Genomic DNA, 21,919 nt, shown 5'->3' on the forward strand with positions numbered 1-21,919 from the left:
TCTACTTCGACCATCATCAGTTATTTTCTTCCCCAAATAGCAAAACTCCTTTACTACTTTAAGTGTCTCATTTCCTAATCTCTCAGCATCACTCGACTTAATTCGACTACATTCCATTATCCTCGTTTTGCTTTTGTTGATGTTCATCTTATATCCTCCTTTCAAGACACTGTCCATTCCGTTCAACTGCTCTTCCAAGTCCTTTGCTGTCTCTGACAGAATTACAACGTCATCGGAGAACCTCAAAGTTTTTAATTCTTCTCCATGGATTTTAATACCTACTCCGAATTTTTCTTTTGTTTCCTTTACTGCTTGCTCAATATACAGATTGAATAACATCGGGGAGAGGCTACAACCCAGTCTCACTCCCTTCCCAACCACTGCTTCCCTTTCATGTCCCTCGACGATACGTTATGAAACCTTAATGTTAACTTCTGAAGAGCCCTAACACAACATCTACTCGAGAAAAGGGTAACGTGAACATAATGTTTTTCCTCCGGTGACTCAAAAAGGGTGTTATTCACTACGAACCCTTCTCCAGGGCTGTGCCTGTCGCAACTGACATTTGCAGCTGCCAATAACTACCACATCTCTCAGTCGCAGAGTAATAAAAACAGTCTACAAAACTGCATCTCGTGTTGCTACTATAAGATAATGCGCACTGCCTGTTTCATAAACAAAACTATCCAGGCGTCTGTTTTAAAAGACACCCATCACGAAATTAATCTTCAGATCTTATATCCTCAAACGCTTACCTTTCTCGCTCCTTATCGATAAACCATCATAACAATTCCTTTCTGGTCGAAAATGCACTTCAAATCTGGGTTAATGACGTCTGCAGCTCAGTTCGCCGCGCGTGGTTAGAGATGCCAAGTCACGGACTGCGCAGCCCCTCCCGCAGAAGGTTCGAGTCCTCCCTCGGGTATGGGTGTGTGTGTTGTTCTTAGCAGAAGTTAGTTTAAGTTAGATTAAGTAGTGTGTAAGTCTAGGGACCGATGAGCTCAGCAGTTTTGTCCCTTAGGATCCCTTATGAATTCACACACGTAAGAACATCTTTTTTAACTCAGTTCCTGTAGAATTCTGCAGTTGTGGAATGGGTAAACTACCTGAGCGTTGTCAGACTGTTGTAGAAAATACGAGAGAATAGTCTGTTGATGAATAATTTCTGTCTGATGTGAAACAATGGACAACCGCATTAGATTACGCACTGTACTGATACAAATTAAATTATACTTACTGCGAAAACTATGTACCGAAAGTCTGTTGTCATCAACTAGCAAGGTATTATTCACACTGGACTTAGGAACGATCTATGTTTCTTTGCTGCCCTGTGTTCCTCTCAAGTGGTTTAGAACTGCGGCAGTTCACAAATTAAATAAATAGTATTTCTTTGCTGATTTTCGCTCTGCCTGTCTGTAGCGCTGTCAGAAAACTGATAAAGATATGGTCTTTAACTAGACTGGAAACATGGACCAAAGCAGCCTTCGCGCCGTAGGTGACCGTGTTACATTTATTTTCATGGGGATGTGGTCCAAGATACGAAATGGAGTTTTTTTCATTTTCTTAATTTTAATTTTATTTTATTTTCTACTTTTTTTGCCTTTTATAGGTGCAAAACACAACATCGAGAACCTAAAGGTGCCATGCATGTCACCTTCTTACTATCTCTGAGTTAGCGAAAGCTAAAACGTTCGTTTTCCCATTATTGCTTCAGTTGTGACTACGACAGCTAAATCGCAACGTAAAACACGAGATTAGTTGAAAAGTGTTTATGTGTCACAAAAGCATAAATTGATAAACTTATTTCATACCTCATGTGCAAATTATTGAGGCTATTGAATGAAATTGATACGAATAGATCAAATGAATTTAGGAGGATACTTCTGGGGCATTCAGAAAGTAACTCGCGTTGCGAAACGTCTCCAGCGTTGGAATTACATTTTCCTTGAGACATTATCGGATCTATCCAGCGTTGTTGCCAAGATTCACTTATACTACTAGGAGGAAGAATACCAGCCGACGTGTCCTTGAGTTGGCTGTGAAGTGACTACAGATTCTGTCTCAAAGACGGGGTTGCCGTGGATCAGAATACCAAAAGAATGTGTCACTGAATTTTATTCGCAATTTTGTACCTAGGTTTAGAGACTAGAGCGTACTTACTAATAATACTCATATTCACTGACTGCAAACCAAACGTCTTGCATCAAAAACTGTCACAATTATTTGTGTTTTTTGAGCACTAAAAACTAAAAAGCTGATAGCTAGATGTGATTCACGTTTCTGGAGTATCTCCTGTGCCTTTCTTGTAAACATTATGAATAGCAAACATTTCTTCTTTTTTATAATTCCAGATACAGAAAATACTTTTCATGTTTCATTGCCAGTAGCCCCAAAAGAGAGGAATGAAGGAACAACCACACAGAATTGATTACAGAACGAGAATGTCCACAAGGAGACTTCGTAACTTACGAATAACAAAGTTCCAATCAAGAAAGAGTACTGTGCAGGAAACGACATGCAAGGACAGAAAATGTGGGATCAAAAAGTAGTTGAAAATTAAAGCAGTCACAATTAGTGGCTCATCAAAAATTTGAACATGGTCTCATTGCTGTAGTAGAGGCAAGATTAGAAAGAATCATGTTTCCCACAACGTAAATGACAAGAGACATTGTAATTTACTCGTAAAATAAATTGCTTGCACTCGAAAACGCAGTTTTCCAACTCACTGTCCTTTATTACGCACAAATTGATCAGAATAATTTATAAAAGTTACACGTAAAAATCTAGCGAACTTTGTAGGTTAATCCAGCTGGAGTCCTGGATCACTCATTTGCCAAATACTTTCTGAATGGAATATTGTATATAAATTTTTTTGAGACAGTACTAGTGATTTGCGAACATTTGTCTCGTTATTGCGTAATACCAGTTTGAGGGCATCCTTTCCTTAGCCATTCTCTTGTGATGCACGTACTTCATGTCAGATACATGTCAATCAGAGTGTAGCGCCTACGTGGTCAGATAACAAACGGCCAGTATCTTTCAGTACAGTGGAAGCAGGATTGCAGCTAACTTATTACTTAAAGAACTGTAACATACAAAAAATGTGAAGTGACCATCATTCCAGTTACATAGCAGACGGTAGTACTTGATACGAAATTATTTGTAGAATTAATGTAATTGCCACAAGAATAAACTCTGTGCCTGCTTGGTGTTAATGAGACAAGTATTTCGTGTATGAGATTGAGCAGATTGACGGGTGTTTCCTATTAAACGTCAGGAGGTTTTAGTTCCTTTCTCTGGTTGTTTTCGAGGGAAGAGTAAGGCGGTGTTACTACTTGCAAATCGTTGTGTAGTACACGCTTGCTCTCGGAGAAGGATAAAGTATGTTGTTGTTGTGATCTTCAGTCCTGAGACTGTTTTGATGCAGCTCTCCATGCTACCCTATCCTGTGCAAGTTTCTTCATCTCCCAGTACCTACTGCAACCTACATCCTTCTGAATCTGCTTAGTGTATTCATCTCTTGGTCTGCCTCTACGATTTTTACCCCCCACACTCCCCTACAATGCTAAATTGGTGATCCCTTGATGCCTCAGAACATGTCCTACCAGCCGGTCCCTTCTTCTCATCAAGTTGTGCCACAAACTCCCCTTCTCCCCAATTCTGTTCAATACCTCCTCATTATTTATATGATCTACCCATCTAATCTTCAGCATTCTTCTGTAGCACCACATTTCGAAAGCTTCTATTCTCATCCTGTCCAAACTATTTATCGTCCATGTTTCACTTCCGTACATGGCTACACTCCATACAAATACTTTCAGAAACGACTTACTGACACTTAAATCTATACCCGATGTTAACAAATTTCTCTTCTTCAGAAACGCTTTCCTTGCCATTGCCAGTCTCCATTTTATATCCTCTCTACTTCGACAATCATCAGTTATTTTGCTCCCCAAATAGCAAAACTTCTTTACTACTTTAAGTGTCTCATTTCCTAATCTAATTCCCTCAGCATCACCTGATTTAATTCGACTACATTCCATTATCCTCGTTTTGCTTTTATTGATGTTCATCTTATATCTTCGTTTCAAGACACTGTCCATTCCGTTCAAATGCTCTTCCAAGTCTTTTGCTGTCCCTGACAGGATTACAATGTCATCGGAGAACCTCAAAGTTTTCATTTGTTCTCCATGGTTTTTAATACCTATTCCGAATTTTTCTTTTGTTTCCTTCACTGCTTGATCAATATAGAGATTGAATAACAACGGGGAGAGGCTACAACCCTGTCTCACTCCCTTCTCAACCACTGCTTCCCTTTCATGTCCCTCAACTCTTATACCTGCCATTTGATTTCTATACAAATTGTAAATAGCCTTTCGCTCCATGTGTTTTACCCCTGCCACCTTCAGAATTTGAAAGAGAGTATTCCGGTCAACATTGTCGAAAGCTTTCTCTAAGTCTACAAATGCTAGAAACGTAGGTTTGCCTTTCCTTAATCTAGCTTCTAAGATAAGTCGTAGGGTCAGGATTGCCTCACGTGTTCCAATATTTCAACGGAATCCAAACTGATCTTCCCCTAGGTCTGCTTCTACTAGTTTTTCCATTCGTCCGTAAAGAATTCGCGTTAGTATTTTGCAGCCGTGACTTATTAAACTGATAGTTCGGTAAATTTCACACCTGTCAACACCTGCTTTCTTTGGGATTGGAATTATTATATTCTTCTGGAGGTCTGAGGGTATTTCGCCTGTCTCATACATCTTGCTCATCAGATGGTAGAGTTTTGTCAGGAATGGCTCTACCAAGGCCGTCAGTAGTTCTAACAGAATGTTGTCTACTCCCGGGGCCTTGTTTCGACTCAGGTCTTTCAGTGTTCTGTCAAACTCTTCACGCAATAGCATATCTCCCATTTCATCTTCATCTACATCCTCTTCCATTTCCATAATATTGTCCTCAAGTACATAGCTCTTGTATAGACCCTCTATATACTCCTTCCACCTTTCTTCTTTCCCTTCTTTGCTTAGAACTAGGTTTCCATCTGAGCTGTTAATTTTCATACAAGTGGTTCTCTTTTCTCCAAAGGTCTCTTTAATTTTCCTGTAGGCAGTATCTATCTTACCCCTCGTAAGATAAGCCTCTACATCCTTACATTTATCCTCAAACCATCCCTTCTTAGCCATTTTGCACTTCCTGTCGATCTCATTTTTGAGACGTTTGTATTCCTTTTTGCCTGCTTCATTTACTGCATTTTTATATTTCCTCCGTTCATCAATTAAATTCAATATTTCTTCTGTTACCCAAGGATTTCTACTAGCCCTCGTCGTTTTACCTACTTGATCCTCTGCTGCCTTCACTACTTCATCCCTCAAAGCTACCCATTCTTCTTCTACTGTATTTCTTTCCCCCATTCCTGCCATTTGTTCCCTTACGATCTCCCTGAAACTCTCTACAACCTCTGGTTTAGTCAGTTTACCCAGGTCCAATCTCCTTAAATTCCCACCTTTTTGCAGTTTCTTCAGTTTTACTCTACAGTTCATAACCAATAGATTGTGGTCAGAGTCCACATCTGCCCCTGGAAATGTTTTACAATTTAAAACCTGGTTCCTAAATTTTCATATCACCCCATATTTTTCCTGGGTTCAAAAGCTAGTGGACAGTCTCTCACTTGTTACTATTCCAATGACTAATGTCATGATACCAGTTGCACTTGCTCCATCGATTCTGTAAATAGAGTATCACATTGGTTACTCGACGATCATGCAAATTGTGATGTCCGCACACTGCATTCAGAGCCAGGATGATGTTTTCTGTTTATATCGTAGCATCTGCTGCAGTGTCGGCCGGTCAGCGATTATAAACAAATTCGGCACTGTTATTGCTGCACTTGTCACGAGTCACCACCTCAAGAGCGCACTGTTTATGATAAATGTATTTCAGACGTAATAAGTCCGGCAAGAATTTGGTTCACTTAACATCCAGGACAGAGGCTGAACAAAAATCAATTCTATAACTAGCCGTTTCGTTGAAATACTTCACAGTGACATTCAATGCAATTTTTACTGTCGCTTGCCTTTTAAATCTTAATGTTATCTATTCAGACAATGCACAAACGCAAAGAAACACACACACAAGCGCACACGCACACACACACACACACACACACACACACACACACACACACAAACTGTGATTGTGTCCAGTGTGAAAGATAACCAAAATCTGTTCGACAACATGTGCACCAGTACACTCCTTAATTGCCCTCAACTAGGTGAGTTTCTCAGCTTCCTGGCAGTGCAAGTACTGTGAGAAGGAGACTAAGAGATAACGGACATTTGTTCCGATGAGCTGCTCAAATCTTGACTGATTATCAGACGATCGACTGCAAGGCTTTTGCGGAACGGCATATTGACTTTGACTGAGGGAGAGTCATATATTCTGACTAGAAAATACTTTCTGCTGTTACCAACGCCCTGTTTCTGGTGAGATATCAATAGATTGATTGTACATAGTACCGCTAACACAATCAATTTGTTTATCTCCTGATTTATGGTCCAGCTCCATTTCATTGTTTCCAATCGCTCTTACGTTCCATGTACCAATTTTCATTCTATCTGTGATATCGTTTATCCTCGACTTGCCTCACTAGTCTCCAAGAAATGATGACAGTAGGAATGAACTAGATGTTTGTAATGTTTGTAGTAATGAAAAGACTGAACAAAATAAAAAAGGATCACCTACAAATGATAAGTGCAGAGAGAATCCCCTGTGTAGCCATGCTGTACCATCCAAGAGGAAGGAGGGATGTAAGAAGACCCAGAATGAGGTGCCATTGAAAGGTTTAGATGGAACAGGCACAAGTGCCTAAGCCTGGAGGTACAGAAGAAGAAGAAGATCGTAAACGTAAATGTTTCAGATAAAATTGGCTTTATGTTATTGTAGTTATGAGCACTCTTATAAATCTGTTGCCCTTGTTTTATAGTTGCACTTGTTTCATCTTGCATTTGTCAAATAAATGAAACTGTGAGAGGCATATCTATATAAACGATATGGGAGACAATCCGAGCAGCCGTCTTCAGTTGTTTGCAGATGACGCTGTCGTTTGTCGACTAATAAAGTCATCAGAAGATCAAAACAAACTGCAAAACGATTTGGAAAAGATATCTGAATGGTGCGAAAAGTGGCAGTTGACCCTAAATGGCGAAAAGTGTGAGGTCATCCACATGAGTGCTAAAAGGAACTCGTTAAGCTTCGGTTACACGATAAATTAGTCTAATTTAAAAGCCGTAAATTCAACTAAAAACCTAGGTATTACAATTACGAACAACCTAAATTGGAAGGAACACATAGAAAATGTTGTGGGGAAGGCTAACCAAAGACTGCGTTTTATTGGCAGGACACTTGGAAAATGTAACAGACCTAATCAGGAGACTGCCTACACTATGGTTGTCCGTCCTCTATTAAAATACTGCTGTGCGGTGTAGGATCCTTACCAGATAGGACTGACGGTGTACATCGAAGAAGTTTAAAGAAAGGCAGCACATTTTGTATTATCGCGAAATATGGGACAGAGTGTCACAGAAATGATACAGGATTTGGGCTGGACATCATTAAAATAAAGCTGTTTTTCGTTGCGACTGAATCTTCTCACGAACTTCCAATCACGAACTTTCTCCTCTGAATACGAGGATATTTTGTTGACACCGACCTACATAGGGAGGAACGAGCAAGCCGAAAGCTTCATTCATAAGGCACTTTACGCTCTTCTTGGCATAGCGTCAGTAGCAGTTATATTGTAACCGTTGCGAGAAGATGATAATACCAAGTGTATTATGAGAATGGTATATGGGTGCTCAGTGAGTGTGGTGGTGTTATGCTGTTCGCATGGTCTGAACGGCGTTGGTGGTGACGTACTTACTCTGGCGCTGGCTACCTAACAAGGGAACATCCCCATCGCACCCCCCTCAGATTTAGTTATAAGTTGGCACAATGGATAGGCCTTGAAAAACTGAACACAGATCGATCGAGAAAACAGGAAGAAGTTGTGTGGAACTATGAAAAAATAAGCAAAATATACAAACTGGGTCGTCCATGCGTCAGATAGGCAATATTAATGGGAATGTGAGGCGAGGAGCTCCGTGGTCCCGTGGTTAGCGTGAACAGCTGCGAAACAATAGGTTCTTGGTTCAAATCTTCCCTCGACCGAAAATTTTAACTTTTTATTTTCAGTTTATGTGAAAAACTCTTATGGTTTCATCACTTTCTTTGGAGTGATCGAAAATTTTAACTTTTTATTTTCAGTTTATGTGAAAAACTCTTATGTTTTCATCACTTTTTTGGGAGTGATTATTACATCCACAAGAAAACGTAAATCGGGCAAGGTAGAAGAAAATTTTCACCCATTCGCCAAGTGTACTAGTTAGGTGGGTCGACAACATATTCTTGTCATGTGACGCACATGCTGTCACCAGTGTCGTATACAAAATATCAGACGTGTTTTCCTGTGGAGGAATCGGTTGACCTATGACCTTGGGATCAAATGTTTTTGGTTCCCATTGGAGAGGCACATCCTTTCGTCAACTAATCACACGGTTTTGCGGTGCGGTCGCAAAACACAGACACTAAATTTATTACAGTGAACAGAGACGTCAATGAACGAACGGACAGATCATAACTTTGCGAAAATAAAGAAAGCAAAATTTTCAGTGGAGGGCAGATTTGAACCAAGCACCTCTCGTTCTACAGCTGTTCACGCTAACCACGGGACCACGGCGCTCCTCGCCTCGCATTGCCCTTAATATTGCCTATCTTCCGCATGGACGACCCAGTTTGTATATTTTGCTTATTTTTTCATAGTTCCACACAACTTCTTCCTGTTTTCTCGATTGATCTGTGTTCAGTTTTTCAAGGCCTATCCATTGTGCCAACTTATAACTAAATCTGAGGGGGGTGCGATGGGGATGTTCCCTTGTAAGTAAAGATAGCGTGGGGGGTCGACGCTTCTGATAGTCAACAACTCGGATTAAGATCTACTTACTTCATCCTCCTCCGACAGTATGTGTGCACTATACACGGATTTGCGAGTAGGAACACCACCTTACGTTTACTTCAAGAACAACCAGAGAATGGAACTAAAACCTCATAACGTTTAAAAGGAAAGACCCGTCAATCTGCTCAATCTAACACACGAAGTACCTGTGTCATTTGTACCAAGCAGGCACAGAGTTCATTCTTGTGGCAATTACATTAATTCCACAAATAATTTCTTATCAAATGCTACCGTCTGCTATGTAACTGAAATGACAGTCACTACACTTTTTTCATTGTATGTTACAGTTTGTTAAGTAATAAGCTCGCTGCAGTGCTGTTGCCAAAGTTCTGGAACATAATGACTATTAGCTATTTGACTATATAGACACTGTGGGCTGATTCACATGTTTTTGGCATGAAGTAGGAGCGTCACATAACAATGATAAAGGAAAAAATGCCGGTAAGTTGTTATTACACAGATAATAAAACAAATGTTTGCAAATCACTAGTATAAAGAATAATTGTATATAAAATGCGATCCAGAAAATATTTGGTACTGAGTGATAATCGATGGACTTCAAGGATTGAGCTGAATTATCCTATAAAATTCGACTTTTAGCTACAACTTAGATGAAATACTCTGAAAAATTTGTGCATGACAATGAGTGAGAAAATTGCGTTTCCGACTGCAAGAAGGAGTAAATTACATATCCATTGTTATTTACGTTGTGGGACATCTGCTTCTTTCTACCTTCACCTCTACTAAAGCAAAGAGAGAATGTCCACATTCTTGATACGTCACTAGCTGTGACTGGTTTAATTTCCTACGGCTTTTTGACCCAAAATTTTCTATCACTGCGTGCGGTTTCCTGCACAGTAGCCTTTCTTGATTGGGATTTTGTTATTCGTAAATTACGAAGTGTCCTTGTAGCGGTTCATATGTTGCAATCAGTGGTGTATTGTTAGCTCAGTCCTCTATTTTGAGGATAGGGCCAGCGGCAGGAATCTCAAGAAAAATATTTTCTAAGTCTATAATTATGAAAACTTTTGTGTTGTTTACTAATAACGTTGATAGTATAAACAGTGGAGATGACACTTCTGGTGACGACGTTTCGTTTACGGTCGGTGCATCTGAGTATTATTAGGAAGTACGCTCTAGTTCTTAAAGCTAGTTACAAAAATTCTTCTGAATTCCAACCCCTGACAGCCGCGTCTTTGCGACAGAACCCCTGGTCACTTCGCCGCCCACTCAAGGAACACATCGTCTGGTATTCTTCCTACTAACAGGATAACTGCATCTCGTCATCAACGCTGGATATACAGGGCTATTACAAATGATTGAAGCGATTTCATAAATTCACTGTAGCTCCATTCATTGACATATGGTCACGACACACTACAGATACGTAGAAAAACTCATAAAGTTTTGTTCGGCTGAAGTCGCACTTCAGGTTTCTGCTGTCAGAGCGCTCGAGAGCGCAGTGAGACAAAATGGCGGCAGGAGCCGAGAAAGCGTATGTCGTGCTTGAAATGCACTCACATCAGTCAGTCATAACAGTGCAACGACACTTCAGGACGAAGTTCAACAAAGATCCACCAACTGCTAACTCCATTCGGCGATGGTATGCGCAGTTTAAAGCTTCTGGATGCCTCTGTAAGGGGAAATCAACGGGTCGGCCTGCAGTGAGCGAAGAAACGGTTGAACGCGTGCGGGCAAGTTTCACGCGTAGCCCGCGGAAAATTGGCTCATGCCACAACTGGAGACCGACAGCGCCGACTTCATCTTTCAACAGGATGGTGCTCCACCGCACTTCCATCATGATGTTCGGCATTTCTTAAACAGGAGATTGGAAAACCGATGGATCGGTCGTGGTGGAGATCATGATCAGCAATTCATGTCATGGCGTCCACGCTCTCCCGACTTAACCCCATGCGATTTCTTTCTGTGGGGTTATGTGAAAGATTCAGTGTTTAAACCAAGAAACGTGCCAGAACTGCTAGCTCGCATCAACGATGCTTTCGAACTCATTGATGGGGACATGCTGCGCCGGGTGTGGGAGGAACTTGATTATCGGCTTGATGTCTGCCGAATCACTAAAGGGGCACATATCTAACATTTGTGAATGCCTAAAAAAACTTTTTGAGTTTTTGTATGTGTGTGCAAAGCATTTTGAAAATATCTCAAATAGTAAAGTTATTGTAGAGCTGTGAAATCGCTTCAATCATTTGTAATAACCCTGTATGTGGAAACTGTAAACTAAAATTCACGACCTGGATGGCACAGAATTATCCTTCCAAATTCACTTGATCTATTCGTTTCACTTCCATTGGATATCCTGAGTGGTTTGCACATAAGGTGTGAAATAAGGTTATCAGTATATGATATTGTGATCAGGAAAGTCGTTCCACGCAGGAATTGCAACTAGTCTTGTCCTCTATGTTGTGATTTAGCTGTCGTAGGCACAGCTGGGGAAATAGGGGAGAAAGTACTACTCTAACTGAGAGGTATCGTCGGCTCGTATAAAACGAAGGTAACTTTGGCTCGGGTTTCCAGTCTCACTGAAGGCCACACTTTTATCAGTTTTGTGACTGATCTCCAGGCAGCCAGATCTAAAAATCAACAAAGCTAATCTTATTTATTTTATTTATGAACCGCCACATTTTTATACTACTTGAGACTGACATAAGACAGCGAGTAAACATAGGTCGTTTGAAGTCGAGTGTGAATAGTATCTTCCCAATTCTTGCCGATGTAGGCTCGATCGTGTTACAGATACCCTATGCTTTATTACAACAGACTTTCGGTATATGGTTTTCGCAGTAAGCATAATTTCATTTATATTAGTACAGTGCATAATCCATTGTTTCACATCACACAGAAATTAATCATCAACAGAACATTCTCTCACATTATCCAAAGAGGTGTGACAATGTTAAGGTAATACATCGATTCCATGTCAGGAGAATTCTACATGATGTGAGTTAAAGATGATGTTAAATCCGGTCTGAAGTGCATTTTCGTCCAGGAACGTATTTTCTTGATGGTTTTTCATAAGGAGCGAGAATGGTAAACGTTCGAGTGTGTAAGATCAGAAGGTTAAGTGCGCCAGAGATAACTTTTAACACAAAATCCTGGATAGTTTTTATTTGTAAAATAAGCAGACTTCATTATCGTGTAGTTTCAACTCGTGATGCAGTTTTTAGGTTTTTTTTACTCTTTGACCTAAAAGTGTGTTAGTTACTGGCAACAAATACTAGCTTCGATAGGTATATCCCTGTGGAAAGGTTCGTAGTGAACGACACACGTTTTGGGACACTGAAGGAGAAATATTATATTCAGATTGCCCTTTGCTAGTCATTTTTTAGGGTTCAGCCATTAATTTCTTTTTCAGAAGTTGACATGAATGCATCATAACACATCTACAGTAACAACATTCCTTAGGAATGTTCTATGACCGAACTGATGACTTTCAAGCAAAAATGCAGGAATAGTCATCCCTTTGACTTTTGTTGCTTTGAATTAGAGCAACCAGCACTCCTACTCCAGACTTCTGAACTTTGCCTATTGAATGGAAATGATGCACGACGTTTAAATCGTCGCAGTTCACCACATATAACTGTTATCGAGACTTCCTGAACGTGAGAAATCGTTCGTGCCAGAAAGATTCTTTTGGAAGAAGAAAATCCTTTTCCGATGTGTTTTTACAAAAGCACTCAGCTGACATACATTACAAAGGTTCCGAGCTGCCTCTGTTGTCTTTGCTCCTCTGTTAAACCCATAGCGAATATTATGTCTCAAATGTTAGACCTTTTTCTGATTGGAGCTCTATTTTACAATTCTTGAATAGACGTTCATAAGTTTCAAGAATGCAAAATCTCATTTGTAGCTGCAAAATAAATGCTAGAACTGCAAAGAAGATGATGACAGCTGGCAATACAATAATAGCGCCGCACTGCAGTGCACTGCACGTTCAGAACGAGCAAGGCCAGAGCTCATGTATAGCCGCTATTCCTGCAGGACCTAGGTGGGAAGAACTAGAGAGAAAGAGAGAACTGACTGTGAGGACTGGTATGGAGGGCGGAATGCGTCCAATGGAGGTTGGTTTCGTAGAAATTGGGCCATATGGCCGGGAATATGGCAGCTGATCGGAACTGGAGGTGGGTGAGACGGGGATGACCGCTGCTGACCCTGTAACCTCCCCCTCACTTATCGACCTTAATGACCGTAAAAAATGAAACCGCGTGTACCTAATGGGAATTTTGGAAAAGCAATCGTCACCGAAGTTAATCTGTCGGTAAAGAGGGAGGAAAGAGTTACATCTAAATGAAAGGAAAAGTGCTAATGAAACTGGTGGAAATTAATTTTGAAAAGGAGTAAAGTTAATAAAGAAAGTAAATGTGCAGCCGTTACGTTAACAATTAACTAGCGGTAATTAGGTATTTGGGATTTGGGGGAAATTACGGTCGCCAGTCCTAAGGACAATTACTATAGTAACTGAAAAAGAAAGGTTATTACACATATAATTAGCACTAGAAGTGTGGCAACTGAAGGTTGACCTGTGTAGTGTGAAAACTGAAAGTTTGTCAGAAGTAATAAATTTCGCTACACTCTGACTTAATTTAGCAAAAGAATTAATAAAACAGGAAAATCGAAAGTTAATTTAGTGACTGAAGTTAATAGTGAGCTTTCTTTCTGAAGCACATCGAAATTCAGTAAAACACGGTTAGTCTTGGACTACCTCAACAATCATTTCAAAAGCTACTTGAATCTATGCAATTTAGAAATAAGAGATTTAACTTTGAACTTGAATTAAATGATTCTGAACAATTAACAATAGTAAAATTTAGTACGTACCAAGCTGAGCTGCAGTCACAGGTAAGCTAAAATACGGTAACAAAACTCGCACTCTTAATTTGTGCTAGTGTAATCTAAATATTGTAGCCAGCTATGAATACCTTAATTGAAATTTGAAATTAAAGCAGTGAAATAGAATATTACTTTAATGCTGGCGTTTGAATTTCAATGACACTCGGGTTCATTCCGGAAAAGGAAGGGACCCTGCTTGGTAATGCAATTGGGACAATGAGCAACAAAAGGTTCATGCTACGTTGCTGTAATTTTGTGATTTGAACAGTTTGAAATGCTGAGGTCTGCCATACAGTTCTAAAACTTTACGTGCGTCCAGTCTTCCTTGTTGGTTGATTGAAGGTTTGAAGCTGTCGATCGAGGAGGTGGCGACAGTCACTCATTGTCGGCCGTCGCTGTTGCAGAAGCTGGATGTTGGCGCGCCTTCTTCTCGACACGGTCACCAGACGAAACGGGCTCTTGATGTGCGCCAGCTAATGCTTCCCGTCCGCGACACCATGTCACAAACTATCATCGCAAGTCGAGCGCAATTACATGCTGCCAAACCCCGAAAGCGCGGCAACTCGCGGGAGCTTCACACAACACACCTGCTCCACTCGCTACTCCAGCCAGACTCCCCCTCTGCCCATGCTCCACGCGACAGAGTTAACACTACCAAAGATCCTACACACTTTGATTCTTCACACGACCTATCGATGTAATCGTTCGATAGCAGTTTTCCCTAGGCAAGACCCAGCGTAAAAATACAAATAATATTTACGAAACAAACCAATTATACATCGACATAAATGCATAAATATATATATACAAATAGTAAAACAATTACAATATACAAAGAGACAGAAATGTCATATCTTGAGGTAACAAAGCAAGGAAAAAAATAATAGTACAATAGATGGAAATAGGAGGATATGCATTTCCGGCGTTACAACCCGAATAGGACTCCCGACGTGCACCTGGCTGAGACCACAAAAATGTGTTGCCAGTCAGAGGCCGTGAAGATAGGGTGGTGATTGATGAGACTGAAGTCCTTCCTCGGCACTAATGAGCGCAGGATCCGGTGATAGCTGACGGGATGGTATGGCTCGTGTGGAGGAATGGATTTAGTCCAGTTGGGAGGGTTGAAGGGATATGGATTATCCATGTGGGGGTAAAACCTGTCACGGATGAACGCAGCAACCATCTGCAGCACATGTTGAAGGCTGCGCTCGTCGCGGAGCAGCAAGCATTCGTGCAAAGTGGGCTCAGACACGGCAATGGGACTCCTGTGGGCTTCCCATCGACTGGAGTCTGCTGGTCATCCTCTCCGTCGGGAGGGGGAGGAGACGTATCCATATCCGTCATTGGAGACGGGGCCTCCCGCACGATAACGTGGGACGGGACTGAGTCCAACTGCGTGGCGGTGTCCCCCCCCCCCCCCCCCCACCGTCCGCCTCACACGGGAGGCGGTGGTGGGGACAGACGTCTTCTTCAGCGCTCGCATTTCATCACGCAGCTGCTGGAGCTGGCGATGGACGGCTGCGTGCTCCTCTTTCACGGCGGTCCTCTCGGTCTCAAAGACGGCTCGGAAGCCGGCCAGGGCGTCGTCAGTGGCGGCTTCACGGCTGCGCGGCCCACTTCCCTAGCGCTGCGTTCGGTTGGTTGGATGGCAGCTGGCGTTTGGTGGTGGTTGGCGTATCAACGGTAGTCGGTGGCCGGCGGCCGTTGTTAGGCGAGGAAACTCCCGAGCGTGAACTGTTCTGATCTTGACGCAGCCGCGAGCTGTTTCAAGAACGTAGTCAAGGTCTTGTCAAAGGTTGAGGGGAAGTCACATTTGAGAAAGAGGACCTTCGAAAGACTCATGATTTCATTTAGTCTTAAAATTTCAGTAGATAATGATAAACCATTTTATTCGACAGTGATCTCGGTGTTTTGACCAAGTTGAGACATAACCTCGCTACTTAGGTGTGCCGTATTTTGGCAAGCCACTGACAAGCAATTACGTTTCGATCTCTCTTCATCGTCCAAAGTCGTTTTACACTCTTCTCCTTTCAGCCTTGATCTGAGCTGAGGAAGAGATCAGGATCGGACAAGCGCAGTTTCTTGGGAAGCTAAGATTATTACCAGTGGCGCTTTTGTGGCTCTGTTCCACAGAGAAGCTAGAACAAATTTTGGTGGCGAAAATGCAAAACATCCGGAATTGTTCAACCTTACACTTTCCCGAGTTTCCTTATTTATGAATGCATCTCTCACTTCCAGTAATGTAAGAAAGATCATTTTCTGCATTCAAGAATGTTCCGGTAGACAAATGCACGAGCTTAAAAGAGGAGAATTTAGATTATTATTTATTTATCATATGGCTTTTAGTGCCAGAAGTCTCCAAAAATAAGTTGGGATCGCCTTCGATGCTGCTCTTTTTTTATTAAGTAGAGGGGCTTCTTCTTTAAGGGAATTGGAATCTGTCAGGGAAGAAAGATATTCGAAAGGAATTGGCTGTAGCCTATAGTGTGAAACCAGCCATGGCATTTGCCTAAACTGAAAATGGGGAACCACAGAAAACCATTTCCAAGGTTGCTGGTGTATGGATACAAACTACCCTTCCTCCTGGATTCAGAGGTCACAAGCTTGGCAGTCAAATACGCAGAGCTATCCGAAGTAAGTGGAGAATTTGAGAAAACTGGTTACTGTACATTGTTTTAAAATAAACTAAAATGCATCACAACAAAAGATTGATTTTTGACATTGCATGATTTTCCTTTAATTGTGCCTGGTTAGTTATTTGACAGTGTATGAATGCATGCATATTTTAAGACTGAGTTGTTCTTGTAATTTCTGGTTTCAGTTTCTACAGTGTCACAAGAGCGTAAATAAATGATGGACGAAAGAGGGAGGGAGGGATGCCTACTGCAGTTTTCTCAGAAGAATTCAAGTATTCCGTTGAAAATATCTTTGAGAAACGAACTATAGAATGTGCTGTCATCCCATACCCCTTGTGCTGTCCAAAGCCCCTCCCCATCGTTCCATATTGGAATTGGTTTTCGTAACTACACTCCTGGAAATTAAAATAAGAACACCGTGAATTCATTGTCCCAGGAAGGGGAAACTTTATTGACACATTTCTGGGGTCAGATACATCACATGATCACACTGACAGAACCACAGGCACATAGACACAGGCAACAGAGCATGCACAATGTCGGCACTAGTACAGTGTATATCCACCTTTCGCAGCAATGCAGGCTGCTATTCTCCCATGGAGACGATCGTAGAGATGCTGGATGTAGTCCTGTGGAACGGCTTGCCATGCCATTTCCACCTGGCGCCTCAGTTGGACCAGCGTTCGTGCTGGACGTGCAGACCGCGTGAGACGACGCTTCATCTAGTCCCAAACATGCTCAATAGGGGACAGATCCGGAGATCTTGCTGGCCAGGGTAGTTGACTTACACCTTCTAGAGCACGTTTGGTGGCACGGGATACATGCGGACGTGCATTGTCCTGTTGGAACAGCAAGTTCCCTTGCCGGTCTAGGAATGGTAGAACGATGGGTTCGACGACGGTTTGGATGTACCGTGCACTATTCAGTGTCCCCTCGACGATCACCAGTGGTGTACGGCCAGTGTAGGAGATCGCTTCCCACACCATGATGCCGGGTGTTGGCCCTGTGTGCCTCGGTCGTATGCAGTCCTGATTGTGGCGCTCACCTGCACGGCGCCAAACACGCATATGACCATCATTGGCACCAAGGCAGAAGCGACTCTCATCGCTGAAGACGACACGTCTTCATTCGTCCCTCCATTCACGCCTGTCGCGACACCACTGGAGGCGGGATGCAAGATGTTGGGGCGTGAGCGGAAGACGGCCTAACGGTGTGCGGGACCGTAGCCCAGCTTCATGGAGACGGTTGCGAATGGTCCTCGCCGATACCCCAGGAGCAACGGTGTCCTTAATTTGCTGGGAAGTGGCGGTGCGGTCCCCTACGGCACTGCGTAGGATCCTACGGTCTTGGCGTGCATCTTTGCGTCGCTGCGGTCCGGTCCCAGGTCGACGGGCACGTGTACCTTCCGCCGACCACTGGCGACAACATCGATGTACTGTGGAGACCTCACGCCCCGCGTGTTGAGCAATTCGGCGGTACGTCCACCCGGCCTCCCGCATGCCCACTATACGCCCTCGCTCAAAGTCCGTCAACTGCACATACGGTTCACGACCACGCTGTCGCGGCATGCTACCAGTGTTAAAGACTGCGATGGAGCTCCGTATGCCACGGCAAACTGGCTGACACTGACGGCGGCGGTGCACAAATGCTGCGCAGCTAGCGCCATTCGACGGCCAACACCGCGGTTCCTGGTGTGTCCGCTGTGCCGTGCGTGTGATCATTGCTTGTACAGCCCTCTCGCAGTGTCCGGAGCAAGTATGGTGGGTCTGACACACCGGTGTCAATGTGTTCTTTTTTCCATTTCCAGGAGTGTATATACCGCCAAGTGACCAGATTGGGCAATATTTCATCATTTGAGCCACTATTGAGTAAATGTTTTTGAAGAAGTGCAACCATCTCCGTTTGAGCTATGTTTTTGTTGATCCACGCAATTTTTGAGCTAAACAGACAAATTCAGATGTTTTTTTATGCACTGATTTTTATTTAACGTTATTCGTGATGATATTTACTGATCGGCTGCCTTGTGAAATACTGAAATATTGCAACCCAAAGTTCTAACATTCTCCAAATAACGACTCCAATGCTTACATTAAACACCTATAGATAGGTAATTAGGCTACTATAGCAGTGCATACATATTATTTTCTTACCGTAACGCTAGCGGATAAATAAAAATCGATTTTCCTCTTCTTCATTGTTGAAACCTATGCATAATTAGAAACTCTCACTACAGCACGCAGATCAAAAACAATAAACGGTAGTTGTTGCTGTTGTGGTCTTCAGTCCAGAGACTGGTTTGATGCAGTTCTCCATGCTAGTATATCCTGTGCAACCCTCTTCATCGCCGAATAACTACTGCAACCTACATCTTTCTGAAACTGTTTAGCTTATTCATCTGTTTGTCTCCCTCTATGAATTTTACTCTCCACGTTGTCCTAAAGAACAAAATTAGTGATCCCTTGATGCCACAGAGGGTGCCCTACCAACCGAGCCCTTCTTCTAGTCAAGTTGGGTCACAAATTCCTCTTCTCCCCAATTCTATTCAGTACCTCCTAGTTAGTTACGTGATCTACCCATATAGTCTTCACCGCGCGGGGTAGTCGCACGGTCCTGGGCGTCTTGCTGCGGATCGCGCCGTTCCCCCCGTCGTAGGTTCGAGTCCTCCATCGGCCATGGTTGTGTGTGTTCTCCCTAGCTTAAGTTAGTTTATGTTAGCTTAAATAGTGTGTAAACCTAGGGACCGATAACATCAGCAGTTTAGTCCAATAGGAACTTACCACCACCTCTAATCTTCAGCAGTCTTCTTCTATTCTCTAATCTTCAGCATTCTTCTATTCTCTTCTTGTCCAAACTGTTTATCGTCCATGTTTCACTTCCATATATGGCTACACTCCGTACAAATACTCTCAGAAAATACTTACTGACACTTAAATGTTAAGAAATTTCTCTTCTTCAGAAACGCTTTACTTGCCATAGTCAATCTACATTTTATATCCTCTTTACTTCGGTCATCATCAGGTATTTTGCTTCCCAGACAGCAAAACTTATCTAGTACTTTAAGGGTCTCATTTCCTATCTGATTCCCTCGGCATAACCTGATTTAATTCGGCTACATTCCATTATCCTCGTTTTGCTTTTGTTGATGTTCACCTTATATCCTCCTTTCAAGACACTGTCCATTCCGTTCAACTGCTCTTCCAGGTCCTTTGTTGTCTCTGACGGAATTACAGTGTCATCGGCAAACCTCAAAGTTTTTACTTCTTCTCCATGGATTTTAATTCCTACTCCAAATTTTTCTTTTGTTTCCTGTACTGCTTGCTCATTATACAGGTTTTATAACTTAGGGGGTTAGGCTACAATCCCGTCTCACTCCATACTGAACCGCTGCTTCCCTTTCACGCCCGTAGACTCTTATAACTGCCATCTGGTTTCAGTACAAATTGCAAATAGCCTTTCGCTCCCTGTATTTTACCCCTGCCACCTTCAGAATTTGAAACAGAGTATTCCAGTCACATTGTCAGAAGCTTATTCTAAGTCTACAAATGCTAGAAACCTATCCTCTAAGGTAAGTCGCAGGGTCAGCATTGCCTCGCGTGTTCCAGTATTTCTACGGAATCGAAACTGATCTTCCCCCAGGTAGGCTTCTACCACTTTTTCCATTCGCCTGTAAAGAATTCGTGTTAGCATTTTCCAGTCGTGACTTATTAAACTGATAGTTCGGTAATTTCCACACCTGTCAACACCTGCTTTGTTTGGGATTGGAATTACTGTATTCTTCTTAAAGTCTGAGGGTATTTCGCCTGTCTCATACATCTTGCTCACAGTAGTACATACATTAAATTCAACTGTAGGTAAGAACTGGATTGAGTAACAAAACAACAACTGAGCTCAAGCAAGGCTAATAATTAGATAGAATGGGAATGGACGATAGCCGACAGTACTGCGGGCGTATAGATAGCTTAAACCTGTCGTTGGCCTTTTATGACTACGATAGTTGTTGTTGTGGTCTTCAGTCCTGAGACTGGTTTGATGCAGCTCTCCATGCTACTCTATCCTGTGCAAGTTTCTTCATCTCCCAGTACCTACTGCAACCTACATCCTTCTGAATGTGCTTAGTGTATTCATCTCTTGGTGTCCCCCTACGATTTTTACCCTCCACGCTGCCCTCCAACACTAAATTGGTGATCCCTTGATGCCTCAGAACATGTCCTACCAACCGATCTCTTCTTCTGGTCAAGTTGTGCCACAAACTTCTCTTCTCCCCAATCCTATTCAATACTTCCTCATTAGTTATGTGATCTACCCATCTAATCTTCAGCATTCTTCTGTAGCACCACATTTCGAAAGCTTCTATTCTCTTCTTGTCCAAACTATTTACCGTCCATGTTTCAACTACGATAGTGCGTATCCCTTTTTCATCTTATGATTTAAAATCAAAATATCTTTCAATTTCACTACATGGCAACTAGGTGGCATGTAATTTAATGTAGGTGATTTGGGGGGGGGGGGGGGGGGAGCGTATCTTGACCCCTGTACTCCCCCTTTGGCTACGGCTGTTTGGCGGAATTGTTTCCAGAAGTTTTTGCTATTACTGGTGTGTTAGATGGAGAAGCGAATTATTTATGAGGTTTCATTAGACAGATGTTTAGCAGAAGTACGATTTAAAAAAATAAAGCATCTTGGGGTGTTGAACTCGCCACTTCATATTCAGGCTACGCAATGTTATCACTAGCCTACGAGCAGATAAATCTCTGTAGACTTTTGCGGAGAATGGCAGTACTTCCTCCACACACTTCAGCATCCTGAATTGTTGCCAGATTGCGCATTGCCGGATTTAAAAGTCTGAGGTGTGTCCGGTTATATTAGCTGCCTTAAGTGAACGACTCCGACCTAAGCTCAGCGCCAGCCGACCGGTAGCCAATTTTTATATCGAAGACTGTACACTGACAGACAATAGAGTAGAAGGATGTTACCTATTAATTACTAACAAACAATTCTGCTTTAAAATCTCAGTACATGATTTTTCTTTCATGACAGGAACTGGAGAAATTCATGGACATGTTTAACGAAAGTGGGAGCTTCTTATGTTCGAAGCTGGATGAATCGAATGGTGCAGAGACAGAACTGTCCATCTTGCTCACAATGTCCGCAGTCCGCTCGATTTCAGCCACAATTTTCGACATTAAAATAGATTTGCTGATACCAGGTCTGCGGAAACAGGCTGAATGGGCTGCTCAACTAGCTGATTTCGCAAAAACTTTATCGGTGAGTGCTGAACCTTCAACGCCCTATTTGCATGTAACAGTTTTGCCAATCTTCGGTTCATTTGTATTAAATTGTTTGTTACCGAAACATTTTGGCTAATTATTAGGAGCTGATTTGGGATGTTAAT

At 42.3% G+C, this 21,919-nt stretch overlaps 1 protein-coding gene across 2 annotated transcripts in view; it reads left to right on the forward strand.

Annotated features, from left to right (window-relative positions):
• LOC126176870 (cytochrome P450 4C1-like) overlaps positions 1 to 21,919 on the forward strand; it is a 155,737-nt gene that overhangs the window by 49,638 nt on the left and 84,180 nt on the right. Inside the window, exon 3 of one of the 2 annotated variants that reach the window (XM_049924063.1) lies at positions 21,565 to 21,792. The exons of the other annotated variant lie outside the window; for it this stretch is intronic. Within the exon in view, the coding sequence (XP_049780020.1) occupies positions 21,565 to 21,792 (228 nt within the window). The remainder of the gene's footprint in view (positions 1 to 21,564; positions 21,793 to 21,919) is intronic. 2 annotated transcript variants of the gene reach the window in all.

Source organism: Schistocerca cancellata, chromosome 3 (genome assembly GCF_023864275.1).
Source record: "Schistocerca cancellata isolate TAMUIC-IGC-003103 chromosome 3, iqSchCanc2.1, whole genome shotgun sequence".
Lineage (NCBI taxonomy): Eukaryota > Metazoa > Arthropoda > Insecta > Orthoptera > Acrididae > Schistocerca > Schistocerca cancellata.